General features: G+C 40.5%; 1 protein-coding gene across 1 annotated transcript in view; it reads right to left on the bottom strand.

The window, feature by feature from the left end:
- LOC145409229 (uncharacterized) overlaps positions 1–25,000 on the bottom strand; it is a 259,152-nt gene that overhangs the window by 172,836 nt on the left and 61,316 nt on the right. Inside the window, exons 3-4 of the mRNA XM_080279712.1 lie at positions 15,619–15,696; positions 2,034–2,203 (exon numbers count right to left, since the gene is read on the bottom strand). Of these exons, the coding sequence (XP_080135838.1) occupies positions 2,034–2,203; positions 15,619–15,696 (248 nt within the window). The remainder of the gene's footprint in view (positions 1–2,033; positions 2,204–15,618; positions 15,697–25,000) is intronic.

Raw genomic sequence — 25,000 nt, 5'->3', positions numbered from 1 at the left:
AATCTCGGCTGGGGTAGGGAACAGACTAAAGGATTTGGATTTCATTAAATGGAGACTTTACTGAACTATCATAAGACCCGCCGACATGTCGTAAAAACACTCCCACTGATATCAATACAACAGTCCTGTATGTGAGAGCCTTAGCTTGTATTCATTAGGGACAGTGGGCTTTAGCGCCGAGCTGGTGACACACACTGCTGGAACTCTGGGAACGGGCTGCTATAGTCTATCCGCAAAGCCGGACGTATTAGGAGGGAGAAAAATTTATGATGTTATCGAAGCATAAGTTTTGTATTATTAGTTCCCTTAATCTTCTCGTGGCCCCAATTGCTATTGTAACTCGTATATTCCAGCTATTGTAACACGATTATATTTACCAAAGAGTGAGTCCTGACAGTTTGTATAGGAGCCTAAGAGTGTTAGTCATTCCGTGTAATATCATAAACTCCCAACAATAGTACAAGCCACCTTTTTTTTTTTTTTTTTTTTTTTTTTAGGTATTTCATGTTCATCACTGTAACTCTTTGCTTGTGTTGTTCTTATACCGGTATGACTTTCACCCTGTTACTAAGATAAAGTACTTATCTTTCTTCTTACTATTTCCAAACGGTTTTATTCGGTTAAGGTGAGACTGTTCGAACCGATGGCACTCTGCATAGCGATCATTAATCCCTATACTAGTTGCTTTTTTTCTAAGTTAAGTAAAATCGGCTAAAGGCAAAGAGAATAAAGTATAAAAAACTCAGGTCACTGAAGTGTTTTACCTTAACCCCTTCACAACTAAAGGACAGTCGTGTGTTAACTAATAGCGACTGACAGTGGCAAAATTAACTAAAGAGAGGTTATCGTATTGAGGAGGTAAATATTTCTTGTACAAAGGAGATTAATGAAAGCTACTGTATATCTTACCTCTCTAGTTATATTAATCTCTTTTAAGCAGGAAAAAGGCTTAGTAATCCTTACCCACAGATCAGCAGTCTTCCAACCTCCCAGTTCTTTTGCACGTAGGCTTCAAGACTTCAATGACATACATGAGTGCACTGAATATTCGGCCTAAATTTAATGAATATATAATAGATTAATCAAGACTCAACAATCTCTTTATGATACTAGAGGCAACCTCTACCCCAGGGCGTGCCATAAGATCACTCCACAAAGATGGAGGAATATGTGGGTTTTAGATTACCAAGCCACTTTTCTGCCACTAGACACTCACTTCAGCAACGATAGAACATGATCTTTGATACCGGAGGGTGTTCGGGGTACAATATTGGAGTGTTGTTTTACAGACATGCAATGTGTGTGTGTGTGTGTGTGTGTGTGTGTGTGTGTGTGTGTGTGTGTGTGTGTGTGTGTGTGTGTGTGTGTGTGTGTGTGTGTGTGTGTGTGTGTGTGTTGAAAAGTAAATTTCCCATACACAATGAGATGCACCCTATGCGTTTGCGCTTGGTGTGTGTGTGTGTGTGTGTGTGTGTGTGTGTGTGTGTGTGTGTGTGTGTGTGTGTGTGTGTGTGTTGAAAAGTAAATTTCCCATACACAATGAGATGCACCCTATGCGTTTGCGCTTGGTGTGTGTGTGTGTGTGTGTGTGTGTGTGTGTGTGTGTGTGTGTGTGTGTGTGTGTGTGTGTGTGTTGAAAAGTAAATTTCCCATACACAATGAGATGCACCCTATGCGTTTGCGCTTGGTGTGTGTGTGTGTGTGTGTGTGTGTGTGTGTGTGTGTGTGTGTGTGTTGAAAAGTAAATTTCCCATACACAATGAGATGCACCCTATGCGTTTGCGCTTGGTGTGTGTGTGTGTGTGTGTGTGTGTGTGTGTGTGTGTGTGTGTGTGTGTGTGTGTGTTTTCAAGTCAATTTCCCATACACAATGAGATGCACCCTGTGCGTTTGCACTAGGTGTGTGTGTGTGTGTGTGTGTGTGTGTGTGTGTGTGTGTGTGTGTGTGTGTGTGTGTGTGTGTGTGTGTGTGTGTGTGTGTGTGTGTGTGTGTGTGTGTGTGTGTGTGTGTGTGTTTCGTTCAATCCACTCACCGTACACAACGAGGTGGACTCTGTGTGTCTGTGTGGGTGAGTCCCTGAATTCCACCCTGCAAGTGAACCCGCCAGCGTCCTCACGGGTGACGTGTCTTAGCTCCAGGAAGCCAGGAAATACTGGCAGCTTCCCTTCTGCCGACTGCCGACTCTCTGTTACCACCACCAGGCTGTTGGAGAGATGAAAGGAAAGTCAGGCAGGCAGAGGAGAGAAAGAAAAGGAGCACAAATAAGTGACTAGCAAGGCACTATTATACTATACCTTAACTTGACCGAGATTTTCGTCCTCTAGCAGCTAACATCACGTGGCTCAACAGCAGAATATGACGTAACTACAGCTGTATGTACTTTCCATATCGCTTTCTCGTGACCAGCATCATATTTTGGTGCTAATCCATTGTTACAACTGGATATTCATGATGGAGAGTGGTCGGTTTGGCCAAGTTAAAGTAAAAGTGGTGTAGGAGAGATTAATCAGGAGGAAGTATAAGGAGAAGCTAAACTAGAAATTGGTCACTCTTTAGCTTCACCCTGACTCTTGAATAATGATCACCAAATCTCACGTCCCCTGCTGTCTTGGTGTCCTAGTCCTATCCAAGCTTGGCATCCATCACTCAGGCTGTAGGAAAAATGACATACCGTAGGAATATAACATGCAAAAGAACAATAGTGAAGAGAAATTTTGTCAGGGGCTTAGTAAATATTCAAAGCTTCTCTTGGCCCTTATTTTCACGTCACCTTCTCCTCATGTTCCACTGCCTTTGTGTCCCTCGCTCTTTACTACCAGGCTGACGGAGAGACAGAGGAGGAGTCAACAAAGAGAAATTGATGGGAGCAAGAACGAAAGTCTGGGACCTGCAAGAGATGAACATAGGGTAAGAAGGCAGAGGGAAAAAAATGTGGTACAAAAATTTTAGATTGCAAGAGATGAACATAGGGTAAGAAGGCAGAGGGAAAAAAATGTGGTACAAAAATTTTAGATTGTCCCGTTAAAATAGAATCATACTTTCCCCCCTCTCCTTATTCTTCCCCTGTCTTAACATCGCTCATTTTCCGCCACAGGACTGCTGGGGAGATGGAGAAGGAGACAAGAGGAAAGGAGGAGAGTAACAGTGAAGCTAAGGGACTAGTACACCAAGCTGTGGGAAAAGTTAAACAGACGGAGGAAAATTTATGGAACGAAACTTAGAGATTAGCCACGTAAAATGAAAGCCATCCTTTTGCCCCCGTTAGAACAAACTCCCATTCTCATTTTTCCACTTCTTTTCTATCGCTCACCACCACCAGGCTATGGGAGAGATGTAGGCAACTGAGTGGGTAGCCGACGGAGAAAAGGAAGAGAGTGAGAGCGAACGTAAGGAACTAGCTAGAGACTAAGAAGGTGGCGGAAAAATGTAGGAGAACTGGACATGTGAACATTAAACAAAAATATATAAATAAATAGAAGCTTTCCCTTCCCCCTATTCCGGAAAACTATCTTCTTTTCATTTTTACTCTTTATGGGCATTCGTCGCTCTCAATAACCAGACTGAAGAAATGATAGTACAGGGGTGAGCAGAGGGAATATAAATGCTGAGATTGGCAAAGGAAAATATAAACATTTCTATTCTCATAACCCAAACAAACTCCTTTTTAGTCATTCATCCTCTTTTTTTGGAATCCATCGCTCACCATCACCACGAAGCAGTAAAGTTGGGTGAGAGGTCAGGCAGACAGAGGAATAATGTGGAGCCTAAGTTACACATTGGAGAGTTTCAGCTTCAGGAGGTAAGGCATAATAGAACGTTCCTTTTTCTCACTACTTCATTCCCCTCCCCCTCCGTCCATCCCGTCCTTTACCCTAGTTTGGCATCCATCACCCACCACAACCAGGCCGTCACCATCCACCATAAAGCAGAAGGAGAGATGGAAGAGAGGTCAGGTAGGCGAAGGAAAGGAATATAACGGGAGGAAAGTAAGGTACTAATTAGTTGCAGCTCCAGAAACCTTGAAAAATATAGACTACAGCACTTTCCGTCTCTTGACCCTTCCCCTTCCGTCTCACCACCGTCTCCCTCCTCACTTCAAGCCTCTAGGAGAAGCGAACAAAAACTAGAGAGTAATGTGACGTACGTTCTGGAATAGGCAGGTAAAATGAAGAATGAGAAAAATATAAAAAGAGCACAGTAAACTGCAGACCAAGCGAGAGGAAAGAAAAGACCTATAGTGTGGCAGAGGTTAATGAATGCTGTATTTAATCCCTTCTAACCAAACAGTTTCAACAGCAGAATAACTCACCACCACCACCGACCACCGTCACTAACACCACCACTACTACCACTGCTGTCGCCGATCACAGTCACTGCTATACCAGTTTTACTCTGACTTGGTCTACAATTCTCATCTTTCCGTCTTGAGTAATGGGTTGTAACCAAAGATTAGCAAGTCATGAAGAAGTGCTGTGCATAGGATGTAAAGTCACAGTTCTATCTTATTCTGCCTCCGAGCTACGTGAAAAATGTAGCAAAAGAATAAAAACCTAAGTCAAGTTAAGCTAAGACCACTATATCACCATCGCTATCACCGACCACAATATCTGTCACCACTATCGCCGACCACCATCACTACCAAAATCGACCACAGTCACTACAGCCACAACCACCGCTGCCATCACCAACACCACCCACACCCACATCGCTCTCACCAGCACTCGGCTCTTGGGGGTGTGAGGGAGGAGTCAGGCAAGCGGAAGAAAAATATGGGAAAAAATAATGGAGATTTGTGAGCTGCAGGTCCGTGTAGCAGAGTAAAATAAGAACCTCCCTTTTCGCCAGACTCCCACCCCTCATCTCTTCCCCTCCTCCTTCTTCTCACTCGATCGCTCACCTTTCCCTCCCTCATATTATTCCACGCACTACTTCTCTCCTCGCTCTCCTCTCATCGTCTGTCCTTTCTTCTCCCTCCCTTTCCCTCCGTTCCCCACTTCTTCCCACCCCATTCTTACCGTCTTGCCCCTATTTCTTTCCCTAATCTATTCCGGTCTCCGCCTCCCCCCTTTTCCTTCCTCATTCTCCACTTTTCCCTTCACAAAACCTATCCCGTTCCTCTCCTCCCATCTCTTCTTCATTCATTTCCTTCCTCTCCCTCCCTCCCGTCCCCCTTTCCATCTCTTCCTTATCCTCCTTCTCATTTCTCCTCTTGAGAAACGTTTCTCTGTCCCCTTCGAAAAACATTTCCGAAGTAAATAAGTCCCTCTGGAGAAGGCAAGAACAGAAAAAGCGTCCTCGTTTCCTGCATCCATGAAAAAAAAAAAAAAAGAGACGGAAGGAAAAAATAATCTCTCAATCCCCACGGTTTAACAGCCAAGGGAATAAATGAATGAAGAACACGTTAATTGTTGGAATATTGACAGGAAGTTTTACTCGAAAAACAACGGGAAGAAAATACTCAGGCTGCTGCGAAAGAACACATGAAGGTAATACTAGCGAACCCATAACTAATCAAGTAACTTTTAGCTGTTGTTGTATATACGAGTTCACTGGGAAAAAATAAAAAGACTAGAAATACTATATGTGTTGAAAATAAATAGAGAGAGAGAAAGGGGAGAAAGAGAGAGAGAGAGAGAGAGAGAGAGAGAGAGAGAGAGACACACACACACACACACACACACACACACACACACACACACACACACAGATAGAAAGACAGACAGACAGACAGACAGATAGACAGAGAGACAGACAGATAGATAGACATACAGACAGACATTGCAGAAATAAACAAAAGCAAGATCCACTCCACAGTTCAGTATCACAGATGTGGGAGGTGGCGGAAGTGAAAAGGTATAACCCATCCAGACAATACCTCAAGGAAATAAAAATTACATTAACCTCTCCAATTAATGGTCCCCTAATTAACAACATTTTTGTGCACTCTGGCTGGGTGCATCGTCCCAATACTCTCTTGACTTCTAATTATGGCTATTGTGTGCCTTTCGTTCCCAGATAACAGGACAATAAGCAAAAGTGTCTACTGTACGTTTTGACAAATCCACTGCCTTTCCTGTTAGCAATACTGACAGGCTCCACGATGCTTTGACAGTATGGCAAAATGAATGTTGTATGTGTGATTTTTGTTGTTGTCGTTATTATTAGTATTGTTATTATTATTATTATTATTATTATTATTATTATAATCATTATTATTATTATCATTGTTGTTGTTGTTGTTGTTGTTGTTGTTATTATTATTATTATTATTATTATTTCTTCTATAGTCAGGAGGAAGAATTGCCATCCTCTTTTCAATCCGACAATTCTGACATGATATTCTGAAAGGCTTGTCGGTCCTAGGAGATGACATCACTGTGCCTTGAAAGTCATTGCACACTGTCCCGTTATTCATCGTACGCTGAGGCTCTATATCAGTGTACGCAACTGTACATGGAATTATTGTGGCGCGGATAGAAAGTCAACAGTTCCTCAGCTGCGTTTTACTGCTTGTCGATGCCGTGCTTCAGTAACATAGGCACCTTTGTTTGTATGACTTGAAACACACGTAAAGCAATGTAAAGACGAAGCCTGTCGATTTTCAAGGATCTGTCTCCTATTCACCCTCCTCCCCGTTGACACATAAGCAGTTTGTGACGCGCCATATTTTGGTGACTGAGTCAGCCTTGCATAGACAGCTTTGTGCATGGAACAAGCTAGTCCATCTGATTTCCGAGGTTCATGTCTCAGCACCTCCTGGCGCATCACAGCGTGTGGAAAGCATATCTCAGTAAACAAGACATCTTTGAATGAGAAAAGGCGAAAAAAAGAAAAAGTAATGACAGCAAAGACAATGCAGAATAATCTTCATACTAGTGGAAGGCTTGAAGGCTGTGGTTTTGAGTACACTTAGTATAAAAAAAAAAAATCCATCCCGAGCTGTTAAATTCAGTCGCCTAGATCTGTAGCAAATCGTCCTAAGCTGTTAAATAATATCCTTTATTCCTGATGCAAGTCGTCCTACGTTTATGTCGTCCATAGCTGAGGTAAATCATCCTGAGCACTTAAAATAAAATGTTCTGAATTGAAGTAAATCGTTCTAACCTTTCAAAGTGTATCGTCCATTGATGAAGTACAGTATATATCCTAAGCTACTGAAATATATCATGCATAGAAAAAGAAAGTCATCCTTAACGGCATAAGTATATCGTCTAGAGGTGCGGCAAATGAGGCAAATCGTCCTCAGCTACCAAAACAAATGGTCCAGAGTTTAAGTAATTCGTCCTGAGAAGTCAGAATACATTTATAAAAAGCATCAGCTCATACAATGGGTAAGTGTCTGACATGAACTTCAGTCTTTCCAGATTTTCCCTCATACTCTATAAATTCTTCCCAAAATGCGATCAACGTCGTATCGAAAACTTAATAGGATTTTCGAAACCTGAGTGGAAATTGTGGGAGAGGAACGACGACAGCTGTGGCATCTAAACAACTTATTGCTGGTGTCCTTCAAAAGTATCTATTGTAGGGATTTCTGCTCCAACTCACCCAACTTTTTCCATTTTGTTTTTGTCTCCTTCCTTCGTCGTCATTCACCTTTTCTTATTTTCCCAAGTCATTTCTCATTTGTGCTATATATATTTCATTTTTCATAGTCATTTCCTTCACTCAGTTTTCACTGATTTTTCCAACTTCACTGTGTTACATATTACATTTTTCATGCAGTTATTACCTTCACCCTGTTTTCCTATATATTTTTCGAACTCTTATTTCCTTTCTTTTTTCACCTTCCGTCTCTCACATTCTCCATTATCTCACTTCGAAGTCCTATCACCTTAGTGTTGCATTTTTCATATCTCAGTCTCCTCACTTCATTATCATTTTCTCAGTATTCCTCAAAACACGTAACCATTAATTTGTCATCTTCCCCTTCAGTCATCTTTTTCCCCTCGCATTCCCAATTTCTTATCCTTTTTTTAAAATTAATGTTCTTCTTTACTTTTCGTATCTTCTTTCATATCAATCCCTTTATCAAATATCTGTCTTCCTTAACTAAAAAATAAAAAGGCATTTCTGCTTCTCTTTCCGCCCTCCAAATTCCATTTTCTCGCTCTTTGTTTCTCTTCAAATTTCCCTTCTACTTGTTCATATTCCAATTCTCTATTTCATTGCCTTACATCTGTTTTCGTGCATCATCCTTCATATACACAACACATTTTGTATTTTCCTTCCTTCCATGCTGCATCACTCTGTTTGCCCTGCACTTCATCTTGTCCAAGCCTTTGTCTTCCCCTTCTCCTTCTTCTTTCTCTTGACCAACCTTCCCTTTCAGCAACCCTTTTCTCCATTAATTTTGTCAGTTTACTTTGATATTTTTTCCATCCATTTTTTAACATTCTTCCTTCTTTATATCTGTCCATCATTTTATTCTTTTCTCTCTTATTCTTCTCCTTTCCACCTCCTTTCTCTGATTCCGTTCATTTTCTCTCTCTTCCTCATTCCTACAATCCTTTCTTCAAATAACTCCTTCATTCCTTGCGAATCTTCTTTTTAATTGTTCTTGTGTTTCAATTATCCTGTACACTTGGCAAAGAAATGCACCACAACACTTTAAGCGGCCTACAGTATGATAAAACGAACAACATACTGTATATGAAAATTGCCTTATGAGTAAGCATATTTTGGAGATTACAATGTACTATGTTATCTGTACCAGGAGGTAGATACACTATTACGGAATTATTTAGAGTTGCACAGTACAGCCAGATGTACCAACGGTGCCAAGCTGACAAAAGCCACAAAGCCCTTTCACAAACCTAAAGTATCCAGCTCTCCTGATGCGTATTTTGCCGAGTAGATTTCGTGTTCTCCCTCACATTTTGCCTTTGTTTTGTCTCTTTTGCCTGTTCTTTTGCTTAGCCTTGACGTTTTTATTCTTTCATCCTCCTCCTGTGTTTCCCTCTTCTATTATTACCACTTCTCTCACCTCTCTTTCATATCAAGTTTCCCTCTTCCTCCTCCTCCTCCTGTTCTTGTTCCTGTTCTTGCTCGTCTTCCTCTTCAACCCTCCCCTCCTCTTCCTCCTCCTCCTCCTCCTCCTCATTCTGATACCCCTTTCCTACCATTTTTCTCTCCCTTCTTCGCTTTCGTATTACTGTTCTTATTTTTACCCAAATTTTATTTTGTCTTTCATCCCCTCCTTCTCTCCCTCACGTACCCTCTTTTTCCAAGATTATTTCAATTTACATTATATACTTAGTCCCCCTACCATTTTGCTTCTCCATGTCCTTCCTCCCTCACTCATGCCCCCCCCCCCTTCTCTCTCTCACTGTCTTTTCCCAGGTTCCTCCACTCTCCTATTTGCTTCTCTTCCCTTCATCCATTGCTCTCATCCTCGTTTCTCTTCCTGCTCTTCAGTGTTCTCCCTTTGCTTTCTCCTTCTCCTCTCTTTTCCCATCCCCATTGCAGTAATTGCTCCCTGCTCTATCGTCCATCCCTCACTGGAAAATCCTACGTACTTTTCCCCAGCCTCCTCTATTCTCCTAGTTCCATTCGTTTCTTTTCGTCTTCCATCCCTTTCTTCTCTCCCCCCTCTCTTTACTCTCCCTTCCTCTCCTATTTCCTCTCCCTTTATTCCTTTTGCCCTGTCTTTAATCCATTCTCTCCCTTCATTTCCTCCCCTTTCTCTTTCTTTTCTTCCCTCCCTTCCTCCCTGTCTTTCCATGGTAATTCTTCCTTTTCTTTTATCTCTCTTCCGTCCTTTCTCTCCCTTCCTTCCCTTCCTCTTTTTCCTCTCTTCCCTTCCTCCAGGTCCTCCTTTCACTTGTTCCTTCATTTCCCTCTCCTTTCCTAGCCTTCCCTTCCTTCCCTCGCTCCTTGCAGTCACCCTCCTCCTTTCCTCTAGATTCTCTCGTCCTTGTCCTCCTTCTATGGCTTTCATTCCTTCCTAATACCTTCCCTTCCTTCCTGTCCTATTTAAGCCTTCTTTCCGCTCTCTCTTTTTCCTCTCTTCCCTTTTGTCTCCCTCGTCCTTCCCTCCTCTCTCCTTTCCTTCCCTCCCTCTGTCTCTTCCAATCACTTCTTTAATTTTCCTCTCCTTTCCCTTCCTTCCCTCTCTCCTTCTCCTCCCTATCACTTCCTTACTTTCCTCTCCCTTCCCTTCCTCCCCCTCCCTTTTCCTCTCCATTCCCGTCCTCCTCCTCCTTTCCTCTCCCTTTTCCTCTCCTTTCCCTTCCTCCCCCCTCTTTCTTCTTCTTTCCCTTCCTTCCCCTCCCTCCTCTCCCTCCCTTCCCTCCCTTCTGCCAGTAATCCCTCAGAGGAGACAATAGCCAGTCTCCCAGTGGCCGCAACAAGCCTACTTTACGCCTCAATATAAGTCCGATCCTGGTCGATGCACGGACACAAGGGGCTCGTGTTATTGTGGGGGAAAAAAACGTAATGTATTGAATTTAGATCTTTTGTCCGGGGAGAGAGAGAGAGAAAGAGAGAGAGAGAGAGAGAGAGAGAGAGAGAGAGAGAGAATATGATCTATATTACGCTCTTAGGTACGGCCTCTGGGACTCAGGGGTATAAAAATAAGTTCCCGTTACTTCCCTCAAATTTCGTTCATCTGATAGTAAGTGCAGTCCTAAGTCTACCTGGGCGTAAACCCTGTGAACTGCAGGTCGAAGTTTTCCTTCCACAGTCCACCATCCTCCTTTACTGGGAGAGGGTGTGGCTGAAGGACGTTTGTATAGCCAGGCAGCTCTACCACCCCGTCTTATCGATGCCATCATGTGAAGGCGTTCCTCTCCAATACCCGCCATCTGGTTACATGATGGAAATATAAAAGGAAGTATCGTGTTCAGAGGGTTAATCGCGTCTCTGTAACGACGTCGTTCTTTTCATATTTTCATCACGCTTACACCTAACTATTTGTTTTGAAAATATCATCGATTTGCAGGAATAAATACTGCATCCTCCTTCCGGTTCGAAAAGTAATCCGTAAATTGATTGAAATCGTCTGAGAATGGTAAAGAAAAATCAAATACTCGGTTAAGTCTGACTACTTCTCCACTTTGCGGAGAGTATTCTTGTGGACCAAGAGTCTTCCTCAGCATTTGCTCCATAACTCACTCTGCCAGAATATGTTATCTTTACTATACCCGCCCTAGGGGAAAGAACCGCACGCGCGCAAGCGTGCGTGCGTGCGTGTGTGTGTGTGTGTGTGTGTGTGTGTGTGTGTGTGTAATCGCCTGCCGCTACTAAAGAGAAAATGGGAAAGAAGTCCTCGTAGTGAAACGGTCAAAAGGATCTCAGTAACATCAACTTTCTCATCCCAGACCTATTACCCACCTAACAAGATACGACCTCAGAGGATCCAGAAATAGAGAATAAAAGTAGCATAAGTTTAAGAGAATCTTTTAGCAGGACGCCACGCTAAATGATTCACACATTGATCCACAGGCTATTCGGGCCTTCGGAATCTTAGCCCCACCTCACCAGCAAACCCATGTGCATTATACATTCATCATCCTGCATGGACGCGAAGAGGGAGAAGCCTTTGATTAGTGCCTATCAACCTCACGAGTATCACTGAGGCAGATAATCAGTTTTTTGTTACAGCTCATCCTTCTTGAAAATACAACCTCTGGTAGTCAATGTTACATCCAAGATCCGAATTGTACTGCAAGGTGAAGAGAGGCAAAGGGAAAACCGAATTAGAGTATGACCGGTCAAAGGGTCGAACATGGGTTATTCCAGTTGTCAGCAGGACTTGTTATTCGATACACCACCTATTCGTCGAGAGATAAAATAAAACAGCAAAAGTATCACTGTAGTAACGATAGTAATAGTATTAGTATCGGTATTAGTAGCATTATTACTGTATTTGCATTTTTTTTATTATTGTTACTATGATTACGATTACGATTATGATTATGATTATGATGATAATGATGATGATGATGATGATGATGATGACGATGATTATGATGATGATTACTAGAAATAGTAACAGTAGTAGTCGTAGTAGTAGTAGCAGTAGCAGCATCCTCTTCCTGTGGGTTACGGAAGGAACTGAAAAATGATTGTATAACCAAGTAGCGGTACCACCTGGGCATATCGGTGCCACTACATGAAGGCGGCTCTCTCCAGTACCAAGTACGTCGTAAATGTTAAATTTCTCATACACATTTTCAGCATTTTTTTTTTTTTTTTTTTTTTTTGCATTTACACACAGGATTTTTTGGTTTTGTTTGCAGCTGCGGCAGGTTTGTGTAAAGCCTGCCAGAATGATAAAAATGTTCACAAACGTTTCGAGATATGATTCTCCTGAAATATACAGACAAGGGGGTAGACAAGGTCCAAATAAAAAAGGATTAAAAAAAAAAAAAATCATGTTCAGGTGAATGAGTATTTTAGTATTGTGTTCTGCTTTACATACCTGTGTTATCTTTGTAAAAATGGCGCATAACACCATAGGGTTACGCTGTTGTATGGCAACATATCTACGGTTTCCAAATCTTCAGCCGGAAAAAACTGCAAAAAGCGTGCAAAAATGGTAAGTGCACACGTGGGATGGGGTTTTGTGTGTGTGTGTGTGATTGTGTGTGTGTGTGTGTGTGTGTGTGTGTGTGTGAGAGAGAGAGAGAGAGAGAGAGAGAGAGAGAGAGAGAGAGAGAGAGAGAGGCAGACAGGCAGACACGGATGAGGTATGATGGAGATGAGAAAGAATTTTTAGAAATCTGAGAAGGGAGGGAGGGGGATGAATATAAAGCAGAGAGGAGTGAATACATGGAAAGAAGAGACGAGAGAAAAGTGAAGACACGGAAAAAAGTAATCTCAAGGAGGAGTAAAGAATATAAAATTAGAAAATAATGTAAAGATGTAAGATATTTTAGGAAGGGGAGAAAGGAGAGCGAACTAACAAAAATACAGAGAGAGAAGGAGGTGGAAAATGTTGCAGCCAGATTGGGAGAAACATAAAATAACAGAAGTGAAAAAGAGGATCTGTGAAAACAAATGGATAAAAGATGCGTGAGAGAGAGAGAGAGAGAGAGATTACGGTTCTGTTTTTGTACATATGTATGACTGATTGTATGTATGAATGAATAAATGAAAGAATGAATGTATGTTTGTGTGTACGTACTGTATGTATATCTGAATGTTTTGAGGGGAGAGGGGTAGGCAACAGGGAAGGAGTAAGGGAGGGAGGAGAGAGGGGAGAGGTGTAGGGAGAGTTGAAGGGGGCCGAAGTGGGGGAGGGAGTGCAGTACCCCGAGCACAGTGTTGTATATTTATTTTCTCTTTTCCAGCACGTTGGGATTACTTGCTGAGTGAGGACTTACCCAGCGTCACATAGCGTTGCGTAAAACATTAAACATTTATTTTTTTCGTGTGTGTTTGCCGGCATATATATATCCGTTGTTATTTGTATATTTCCATTTTTTTTGTTCCCTCTTTTTTCTTTCTTTTGTGTTTCCTTTCTATCCTTCTCCCTTTTTCTTTCTCTTTTTCTCCAAGTTGATGTGTGTGTGTGTGTGTGTGTGTGTGTGTGTGTGTGTGTGTGTGTGTGTGTGTGTGCTCGCTGGAGGGCAAAACACAAACACATGCATACAGCAGTAATGAAGGTTGATCCGCAGCTTGTTCCGTGTTTAGAGTTAGTCTGTAGTGCAATTTTGCGTACTATTTGCATTGCTATTGAAATTGAAGCAACATGTTATATATTTTTAGATCCAGTACATATTCTCCTGTAGTCCAAATAATAGGGGCGTCTATTGTTTAACACTTTCTGGCTGAGGACGTATTTTTTTTTATGTTGCCACTCAACAATTTTACTAAGTCTTAGACGGACTCCTGGTGGTGAAGTTTAGTGTACAGTTGGTCATTTTTTAACCCCTTCCCTGGGAATGGTTTCCTGCAAATGAAATATAATCTTCGTAAGGTAGCAACAGTAATATATGAACTGTGTTATCACAAAGCAGTTAATCTCCATTCACTGTCTATTTCTGTATCCTGTGAGAAGCGGTCTAGATCACACGACCTCTAACATCCCAATTTTCATATTTTTATGTAAATAAAAGAAAAAGGCTAGCAACCCACAGTTTTTTTTTTTTTTTCTTAAAAAAAATGAAAGTAGTTAGTCAAATTCAAGACTCGTTCATTGTAGGTACCTGGATATATTGCATTATAAAGATTGGAGGCTATAGGCAGAGGGAAACATAGATTGAGGATAACGTTTCCATAGCTGACCTCTTGCCTTCATGGATGACTGTAAAGAGGTGAAAGTGCGCAGCCAGACGGTTCTTATATGCCCGTCTTACTGAAGAAGAGACGCAAGCAGATAGCTCAGAGAGCAGTGGTCACTGAAATAGCGACAGCAAAGAGATAATAACGAAGCAATGAGGCAAAGAGAAAGATAGAAAGAGGTTGATGGGAGTCAGTAAGTGCAGCGGAGTTCAGGGAAAAAGCCTTTGACTCCACCCTGTTGGAAAGTGTTCTCGTTCATATTTATTCCTCCAACCTGTCCCTCTATGTTCCTCATGGCTTCTCTCCTCCCCAAAACCTTCACTCGCCGTACACTCCCTTAGTTAATTTCACTTTCCATTCGCTCCCGCATTGCCATACTACCTCAGAGCGATCTTTTGTATTTTCTTAATCAGTGAAGATAATGAATTGTTTAGGTATATATTGATTTTTCACTGTATATCGCTCTGTTTTTCCCTTCTATTCACCAATTGAATTCTTCCGTCTCTACTTCCATTTTGCCTCTCTCTTTTTGTTCTCTCTTTCTTCTCCTCTAGCTGTTGAACTCGTTTGTTTATACCTCTGTCTGTCTCTGTCTCTGTCTCTGCCTCTGTCTGTCAGTCAGTCAGTCAGTCCGTCAGTCTGTCTGTTTGTTTGTCTGTCTGTCTGTCTCTCCGCTTACATGTTAGGCTACTCTCCTCTGTTAATAATTTTATCTCTATTCGTTCATTTATATCTGCTAATACCTTTGATTTTCATGTTAATGACTGATATCATGTGATAATAATCTGTCAAACGGTTCACTCTATATCACTTTTTATTCTTCTGTTTCTTTACCTATGTACTTTTTGCCAACCTATAAATTAATCTTTGAAATTTTTTCGTTTACCTGTTATCAACCTCACTCCAACTATCTCAACCTGTGTACCTACTAAATTGTTACTCATTTGTAGATTAACTCATGCTAATTTCTTTCGTCTATTTTTTGTCCATCTCATTCTATCAAACTCCACCTTTGTACCTATCTGCGTTACTATATGCTACTCAACCTGCCAATTAATTCGGTGTAATTCATTTCATCAACTTTATTATATGTATACCTGCCTAGCTATTATTAACCTACCACATAATTCCTTTTAATGTTTATGAACAATTAAATTCCATGTCTCCAACTGTGTGCATACCTACCTACCTGTCGTACACCTGACTATTATCTCATGATAAGTCCTTTCCCCTAGTTAATTCACGTATGTTTTCCTGCGTACTACTCTCCAGCATATTGATGCTATAGAACTCGTTTCGTCTGTTTCTCGCTCACCTCATGCTGCGTCTCCATCTGTGTGCCCACCTACCTACCTACCTGTTGCTCACCTGGCAATTAAGGACCCACTCACCTTGATCTTGGCCCCAGCAGGAGGTCGTGCTCCTTGCCAGCTCCCGCCGTCAGGTTGCCTCCTCGTGCGTCATAACTGGAAGAGGTTAAAGACAAACGTAAGTTGGGGATGTAAGCTAAAGGGAATGGTGATTATAAGGAGAAAGACAAAAATAGGTTACTGTTGTAAGAGACGTCAATGGTAGTAGTAAAAGTAATCCCAGTGAGTCAGAGGATGTGTTTCATTTATTACCTCTGCCAATGAAATTGGAGGAGGTTATGTATTTACCTATTTGTCTGTATGTTTGCTTGTCCACACGATATCTCCAAAAGTTCTTAATGAATTTTAATGAAGTTTTGTGGGAGGTGGGCCATAGGCCAAGGAAGAAGTGATCAAATTTTGTGGTGGATCTGGATTTTATGTATTCCACACAATATCTCCACGGAAGCGGATCCGGATAATTTTTAATGGCGATGACATTGGCGGAGTGCTTTCTAGTTTATTTATGTGCTTACCTATATTTAATTCATTACTTCTGCTACTAGTCGTTTGCATTTATATTAGGAGAAGCTTTTCGGACTGGATATTTTAGACGCAGGTTTCATTAACCACTTGAATACAAATCCCTTGCGCTGAATAAAGCAGGTAAGAGGCGGAATTATTTAAATGAAAAGAACGACATCGCATACAAGAAGATAACAACTTACATTCAGATAAGTATCTTGATTTACACTGTCGGACTAGTTGTAGTACGTGTTGCAATACCAGGCTCATCTGTCACGAGAACTTAGTGGACTTCAGGCTTAAATAACCTTCCTACCGTCCACCTTCATCTTTTTTGGGAATAGGGAAGTAGTTGAGGGATGTTTGTATACCCAGGGAGTTGGATCGTATGATTATATCGGTGTCACCAAAAATGAAAATTGTGTTTATTGAGGAAGTGCAGCTCCATCGACCCATCCTGCACACGATCCAGTTAAGAATAATGACAAAACACCTCGCTGCAAATACATTATACATGTCTTTCAGCTATATTTATACCCGAAGAAGGATAATTCGGATTAAAACTATTACATCTTTACAGTAAGCAGAATTTCCATGAGTAGGTATACAGTATGCTAATTTTCCAGTTCCCAGCTTCACATAGGAATTGAAGTATAGAAAGTATACAGGCAAGATGGGTAGATAAGGACAGAGAAGTGACACAATACCCAAATTATTCATTATATTGATGACATGATAAGCAAAGCTGAACTCGAGACACACACACACACACACACACACACACACACACACACACACACACACACACACACACACACACTTAAAGGGTTACAGGGGCGAGTGAGCAGATGATGGATGGCTTTGTATGTTGATAGGGCAAGTAATTTATGGCTCTTTGGGATAATACATGTTAAGTGGTGTGTGTGTGTGTGTGTGTGTGTGTGTGTGTGTGTGTGTGTGTGTGTGTGTGTGTGTGTGTGTGTGTGTGTGTGTGAGTATTTTTTATCCAATTTTTCGGAAACATTACACATTCGGTTCTTTAAGCCCAACAGCCATTTTACAAGCAATAAGAAAAATCACACGTCTTTATATATCATCACTGTTTCATCAGTACCCAACGCTAATGCTTACTACAGGCTGGGGTTCTCTCTCATTATTCAAAACAGTCGTGATGGTCTTATTTTTTCTTTTGCAACATCTCCGTGGATGTTATGGAAGATTTTTTTAAATTTTGAAGTAATGAAATTCCAGTGTTTACAGTGTTACCTAGACTGGCATCGATCTCGTGTCTTTTCAAACGGCCGTCTACCAATCTACCGTTGAATGAAGCACTAATACTCAGTCCCACAGTACCTCTGCGATGTGTAGGGGTCCGGAGCTACGTCACTGTAGTTTAGAACGTTCGCCTCTCCAGTTCCAGACGTCACAATTAGGGCAAATAAAATCTATCAGCGGTAACAAAAAGATAATATCAGAGCTTATAGGATTAAATGAGCTAATGGAGACAGTTACTAACCCAATTGGCTACAAGGGACTCCTATTAAGCTGATGAAATCGTCTTGTGGCAGCAGGAACAAAATAGGACCTTCACAATAATGGGGGGTTGATCCCTTCTCCTCGAAAATACGTATTATTTCAACTCATTCCTTCTGTCTCTTGGCGATTTTATCTAATTTCGGAAATTCGTCTATTAGTTAACAAATTACCAAGGCTATATTCAGCCTCACCATTTTATACTGTGTAGGTGGGGGACGCCTTCATGTGGTGGCATCAACCAGGCAGCTCACCTAACTGGTTATACAAACGTCCATCAACTGCTTTATATCCCCTGAAAGAAGGAGACTGAACTGTACGAGGTCAGTTAAGCCTGCGGTTCACTAAGTTCACGTTCAGATGAGCCAGAGATTGCAGCCACTACTACTGCTACTACTACTACGTCGAGATGTTACTCCTAAGATGAAGAAAATCGTCTGGTATGAGCAACAATAAAACTAGAAAATGCGTCATCGGATTCAAGAACTTACAGGGATGGTGACTGGACGACGCGCCTGGTGGCATTCCAGGGTCATAAAATGTCCAGCACTCTCTTAGGAATTCGAATCGATGCGCAGCTGACACATAACCTTCACCTAGACTAGCCTCTTAGCAGTGGCACTTCGAATGTTTCTTCTGGGGATGAATAAAGTTGTCCGGTGGTATTGACAATGAAGTATAACAGTCGTCGAGAGAGAGAGAGAGAGAGAGAGAGAGAGAGAGAGAGAGAGAGAGAGAGAGAGAGAGAGAGAGAGAGAGAGAGAGAGAATCCAGTTAGCCGTAGAATGAGAGCAGATCACCAACAAAAATTCAGTGTAGTCCACCATCATTGACACCCGTTTTGTAGCGTGAGGTATCGCAGATTTGACTATCATTGTGTATTGTTCGACACTAACCTTTTCAGAGTAATGACTTCCAGTTCATTCTTGACACATTCAGATTTCTTTTTCAGCTAAGAATAACTTTTCGTATCAAAGGAGATGATGAAGGTTATATATAACGTCTCCACATCTAAAAATCAATCCTAAGTAGAATGAAGCCGCGGATGGAATGTGGATTGTGTCATCGACCAAACAAGAAGCAAAGATATGAGGTTGGGTCAGGAAAGAGAAAGCCATTGTTATCTGTAGTGGGGTTTCAGGAACATGGCATTATGGCGTGGTGGCTGACTAATACCATAATGCATGAGGAGGTGTGGGTGGATGAGGGCTAAAGTGGTGATGTGTGGTGAAAATAAAACAAGCAACAAAAAGATGCCGTTTCAGAGTAATGATGGTAGATTTCCGAGTCCACCAACACGATTCTGGTATGTTAAACTTTGTGGGAGATGGAACAGTACCGTCATCTACGTTGGCTCCTTAATTGGTTATATTCTGACGTTAGTTTGTCCCACTGAGAAAGTAACGGATAAGAAAAGAATGAACAATTATATTCACCTGGGCATGTTTTGTGCCAGTCGGTGCTTTCTGTCACATATGCTGAACTTGGCGCTAAGAAACAGTTTAAGCATAGCACGTTCTGTGAAACGTGACGTTCTATTTTTGGCACTGATTGCGAGCTACACAATGGAACAATAAAGGTCAGAGTACTTACGCTTCTAATCCCAGTGATAACAGATCCTTTGAGGCTGTCCACACTGAGACGCGATGGGTTTGTATCACATGATAAGACAAAACTGATTGCGATTAAAATATTGATTCAAAATCTATAATGACTGTATGAAACAACAGTGGAAAAAATGCAGCCTGATATGCCTAACCATTTTTACTATGAGGCAGAAAAAGATAAACATATCATTTCTTGTATCTTCTGCCTGCTGTATCTTTAGCTGTTTGACTGAAACAGATTATCTCAACACGGGAGGTATCTCGTCAGCTGAATAAAAACATTTCCGGGTACTAAAAATACAAATATACAATATGTTATCATAGTGTGGAAAATACTGAGGCATTGCTTTAATCGGCTTTTCCGCACCGTGAAAATATCATTTGATAAGAATAGCATTAATATATATATATATATATATATATATATATATATATATATATATATATATATATATATATATATATATATATATATATATATATATATATATATATATCTATATATATATATATATATATATATATATATATATATATATATATATATATATATATATATATATGTATGTAGGTAACTACTTTTTTCAAGCCAACGGCATAATATTATCATATATATAATCTTACCACAAGATGTACATATTTCTAATAAAAAAGCTATCGTACTGTCCCATCCAAATGTGAATATAGTGGTGCAAGCACACCAAGAATAAACTCTCAAAATTTTTTTGGAAAGAGCTATAGGAAGCTGTTACCGAAGAGGAATGTCGATGGACATAAAAAAAAAAAAAAAAAAGAGGGAATTCATCATACTAACTGCCAGAGAGAGAGAGAGAGAGAGAGAGAGGGAGGGAGGGAGTGTGAGAGAAAGAAAATTACTAAGTGTGCGAGGTTTGCACTAGAAGTTAACTTTTCAATTTGGCGATCTCTTGCAAATGATTAGAGAAAAACGCATAAAACATCATTAACATACTCAGTTCAAGGCAAACTGCTTGCCACAAGAAACTACCTATTTTATCCTACTTTTACCAAATGTAATCTCAAAAAAAAAAAAAAAAAGTGCTCGTGTATTCTAACCGGGAACTCAATGCAAAAAAATATAAAGTACCAAACATACAAAAAGTTTCTCACATAAATCAAGTTTACTTCATCTAAAGTAAAATTTCCTAAATATGTAATAGTAATTCTCATGAAGAGAGGGGAATAATAATAATAATAATAAAAAAATAGATCTCACAGTTTCATCAGGTAGGCTACGAGTTAGCAGGTACTGTCACAGAGAAGTCTAGTTGAAAATATGTGTACATATATTTCGTCCCGGTAAAAGCAAATGGATTGAAGTCTCACATGAAATAAGAGTTGAAATGAGGCAGGGAGAAAACTTTGTCAGAAAATTTAATCAAGATAAGAGTTTCTTTTGAGGCCAACAAAGATGAAAAATGGCCACGATCTTGTGGTGGAGAGCACGTAATCACCTGTCGATGGAAACAGGCTATTGTTCACCTTAACTTGGAGGAGATTTTGTCTTTTTACAACTTTATTTCGTGAAACTCAGTGAGAGAATGAGACAGTATAAAGGCTCTACATATTTTTCATGGCACTTGTTCATGATCAGCTCCATGGTATAGTAGTAATCTCGTGTTTTTCATCACTGAAGAGGAAGATAGTTGGGCAGAGTGTAGTGGTATTAGGACAAGTAGTTGGGCAGAGTGTAGTGGTATTCGGCATGACTTCAGGACAAAGATATCTCAGTACATAGGACGGTAGAGGAGGAAAGTTAGTTATTCTTCTTCACTCCGATAATATACTTGTTTTAAATTCAGTATTTGCCGTCTTCAGGTCGTACTCACCTTAGGGATGATTCGAACTGGAGGTCTTCAGTACATCCTTCATTCCCCTCATCGCTACTATAGGGGTTCCTGATCAGTATTATACAAACTGTTAATATTATGAGCAAATTATTAAGAAAGTCTTCGGTGCCATATGTTTTAGCTTTGCCATGCTCCTTGTCGACGATTTTAGGCACCATAGGAAACGCCTACCGAACTAAACAGGTTTCTGCAGGCTATGTGTACCTCCTCCAGTCCGAAAAGTGTCTCCAAAGCTGGATGTCATCGACTGGTGATAGCAAAATGTAAGAGAGAGAGAGAAAGAGAGAGAGAGAGAAGTTCCACAGGCTACACTGATTAATGATACAGTGTCTGCGTGTTCTCTTCAGAAGGTAAGTTTGCTTAGAGGTTACTTCGCACAGGGTACGAAAGAATCTAAAACTAAGTTTTCAACCTTTCGGTACACAAATGCTTGACAGGTAAACGAATTTTAATAAAACATGAAAAGAAACTGTTGTATTACTAATTATGGTTCACTTTGTTCTTACAGATACAAATGAAATGATTACCGGGAAAGACGCAGAGTTCCTTTTTATGTTTTCGATCATTATATCTTCTTTAATTATTAGGCGTTGCTCAGGTAACTACCAATTTTACCGTGCTTCACCAGTTTCTCTAATTAGCAGGGGTCTACTAACTCCTTCGGTCCCATGGCGTTTTTTTTTTTTTTTTTTTTTTTTTTTTTTTTTTGTTAGCCCCTGACAACATTATTGACACTAGGACAGAAATTTCGAACTGCAGGGGTTAGATGCAGCTTCTGCAGAATCTTGTTTTCATGGATTACATTATGAAGTTGAACTTTATGGATGGCGCAGCAAACATTTTTTTCTTCACTGCCTCTCCTTAACGCTTTCCATTTAACAATACTGATATCCACACAACATGCTTGTACCCAGTGCAAGAGTTTATCAAGGCCTCTATGAATTACCTCTGTTTGCAAAAATGTAGGCTCTCCACTATTTTCAATATTTTACATCATCGGGAAATTTTTATATTTTTAAGCATAAGCCTTCCTCAGTGCCATTCATGTATTTATGAAACAGCAGGTCCATCACAGAGCCCTGTGGTACTCCATTCCTAACACCAAAGCAGTCTGGTTCTTTTTCACTTCTGCGACATGTTGTTCACGTCCTTTGAGCCAATAGTTTTATTTTGTTCAGCTCAGGACACTGCATTTGAAATCCAGGTAATTATAGTTTGAGAAAGAGTATTTTGTAGGGAAATTTATCGAAAGCCTTTTGGCAGTCGAAACAACGTTAGCAGATTTCCTCTCATCGTATATACGAGCATTCATTATACTGTATAGTTGAAAATAAAAGTAAGGCATGAGTATTTCGAAATCCACATTCTAAATCTTTAATTATATATTTATATATCTGTGTCTAATAATTTCGTCTCTGGTAATGTTTTCCAAACCACCTACGTTAAGCTAATTGCACGGTAGTTTCCTCGACGTGATTTATGACTTTTTTTTTTTTTTTTCAATATTGAAGCTCCGCATGGCAGTTCCACTTATTTGCCATTTTGCTACCCCTTATCAACGCGTTGCAAAAATAAGTAGGTAAGTAGTTCGATTAGTAAATGGAAAGATACAGCAGGAGGTGTGTAAGTAAGTAGGTAAGAGTGTAGATGGGTACACAGACGGATAGGTACGAGTAAGTGGACAGGCAACTACATGCACAGGCTGACAGGAAGGTAAGAAGATGGGAAGATAAGTAGGTACAGGTGGGTAACTAGGTAGTAGGGCAGTAGGCATGTAGTCACGTAGATAGATAGATAGGCATGTAGGTACTCAGACAGATCTAAGTCTCTTTCTGACTCTTCCTTATGTGCCCTCCTGTTATTCCTCTAACCCTGAATCTCTGTCTCTGTCTCTGTCTGTCTGTCTGTCTGTCTGTCTGTCTGTCTCTCTCTCTCTCTCTCTCTCTCTCTCTCTCTCTCTCTCTCTCTCTCTCTCTCTCTCTTCCTTCCTGTCCCACTGTTCGTCTCTGCCATTGTGCAGAGTTGCATTATTTTCCCCCACATTGTCAGCAAAGAAAAACAATAAATGAAAAATAGCATGAGCCGCACACAGTAACGTTTTCTGTGTGCTGGTACGAATTTCCTTGGTTTCTTTCCCAATTTCTTTCATTATGGTAAGTAACCCTCAAGTGGCTTGAAAATTACAGTATAAGGAAAATGGAATCTTCCCTCGTAAGCTGGAAAGGAATATAAGCTTTTACCACGACCAAGAGTTACTTTTTCTCCATTCCATAAGGAAGGCAAGGCGTGGTCTTTCTCTATTAGGCCGGGTAAGGGAAGGAGAAAGTGGTTCAGACTGCAAGCGTTGCCTGTCAACCGTGTGCTTCTGGGAGAGAGTGTCTGAGAGCGATAAAGAGTGCGGTTTCATGGCTAACTAGGCGATTGGTACAAAAATCTTTTCAAAGAGCTCACTCTTATTATTTGTGTTTGTTAGGAGCCTTCGGTATTTGTATAATCTCCTGCTGTGGAAAGGGGCTCCACAATCCATTTTGTGTGTATGTGTGTGTGTGTGTGTGTGTGTGTGTGTGTGTGTGTGTGTGTGTGTGTGTGTGTGTGTGTGTGTGTGTGTGTGTTTCCCCTTTACACTAAACATGTCCAAGTTTGCCTTGTGTATAATGAGGATGTCTGAAGTCAGCTGAATAAAAACGCTCAGTACGGTACGTAAATCGATTTCACAATTTTACCCATTCTGTCCAAGAAAGTCTTTGTATATTAAATTTCTTACCTCCAGAACATGACAGTCATTATTTAAAAGACCTGTCTTGAAGGGGCTAAGAACAACCTATAACAATCCATTCAGTGCGTGGACGTCATTTTCTTTATATTCTTGCTACCTCCCGAAGATTTAACTCAACCTGAATACATCTAATGGGCTCAGAAGTTTAATGAAACACATATCTATCTCCACCAGTTCGAAAAGTCACATCGAAACATAAAAGAATCGTCTGAAAGTACAGTAGTTTTTATATCGTGTTAGATGAATACGTAAAAAAAAAAAATATATTGATCAAACCATTTCTCGAGATTGTTTTTCAGTCGTTTTTCACCTTATGTCCCAAGATAAGTATATATCTCTGAAATGAGTAAGAGTATCTGACGTTAGCTGAAATAAAATCTAAATGTCATAATATGCAGCATCTCAAGGGTTAATGAAGGCACCAGGTAAGATGACTGATACAATTTTGTCTACTTCTTCAGTCCATTGACGCATTTCATATTTACTTCATACTATATCCAGATGATTTTATTCAGCATTAATGATCATTTTCGAACTGGAGGATTAGATATGGCTTTTATTTACTCCCTCACTGCTGAAGGTACTTCCTATAATGAAAAAAAAAAATCGTCTGCCAATATCAAGAAAACAATTCTAAATGAGAAATCAGATTAAAGCGATTGTTTAATTTTTAACTTACTTTCGATCAGACGATTTCATTCAGCTACAGGAAGAGCTGAGAGGCCAGGGCCAGGATTACCATCGGTTAAGGAAGCTCTCTTACACCTTTTCGTAAGTGGTTTATGTGGCTTATCACATCGCAGTCCCATTATGTGTTACATACTCTAAATCCTTCAGTGAGTGCCATACTCTGCCTAGATAAACCACAAATGGATATTAACCAGCCAGATCCGAAAACAAATCGCTAAGGAAGAAGTGCGAAGAAGCCCCCATACCCGACAAGAATACAGGCCAACGAGATAAATGCACAGGAAGAGAAGCAAGAGAGGGACCACGAAGGAAAGGAGGAAGAAGGTGGGAACAAAACATGTATTTCTTATTACGCCACTCGGCGGGATTTAGAATTTCGTAATGACCATTGTTTTCGAGGCTGCTTTATATGAGTTGGCGTT

Source organism: Coenobita brevimanus, chromosome 80 (genome assembly GCF_032717465.1).
Source record: "Coenobita brevimanus isolate Jiangsu-jjx chromosome 80, ASM3271746v2, whole genome shotgun sequence".
Lineage (NCBI taxonomy): Eukaryota > Metazoa > Arthropoda > Malacostraca > Decapoda > Coenobitidae > Coenobita > Coenobita brevimanus.
The sequence above is the reverse complement of the archived record's forward strand: the minus strand, read 5'-3'. Positions and strand labels throughout refer to the sequence as shown.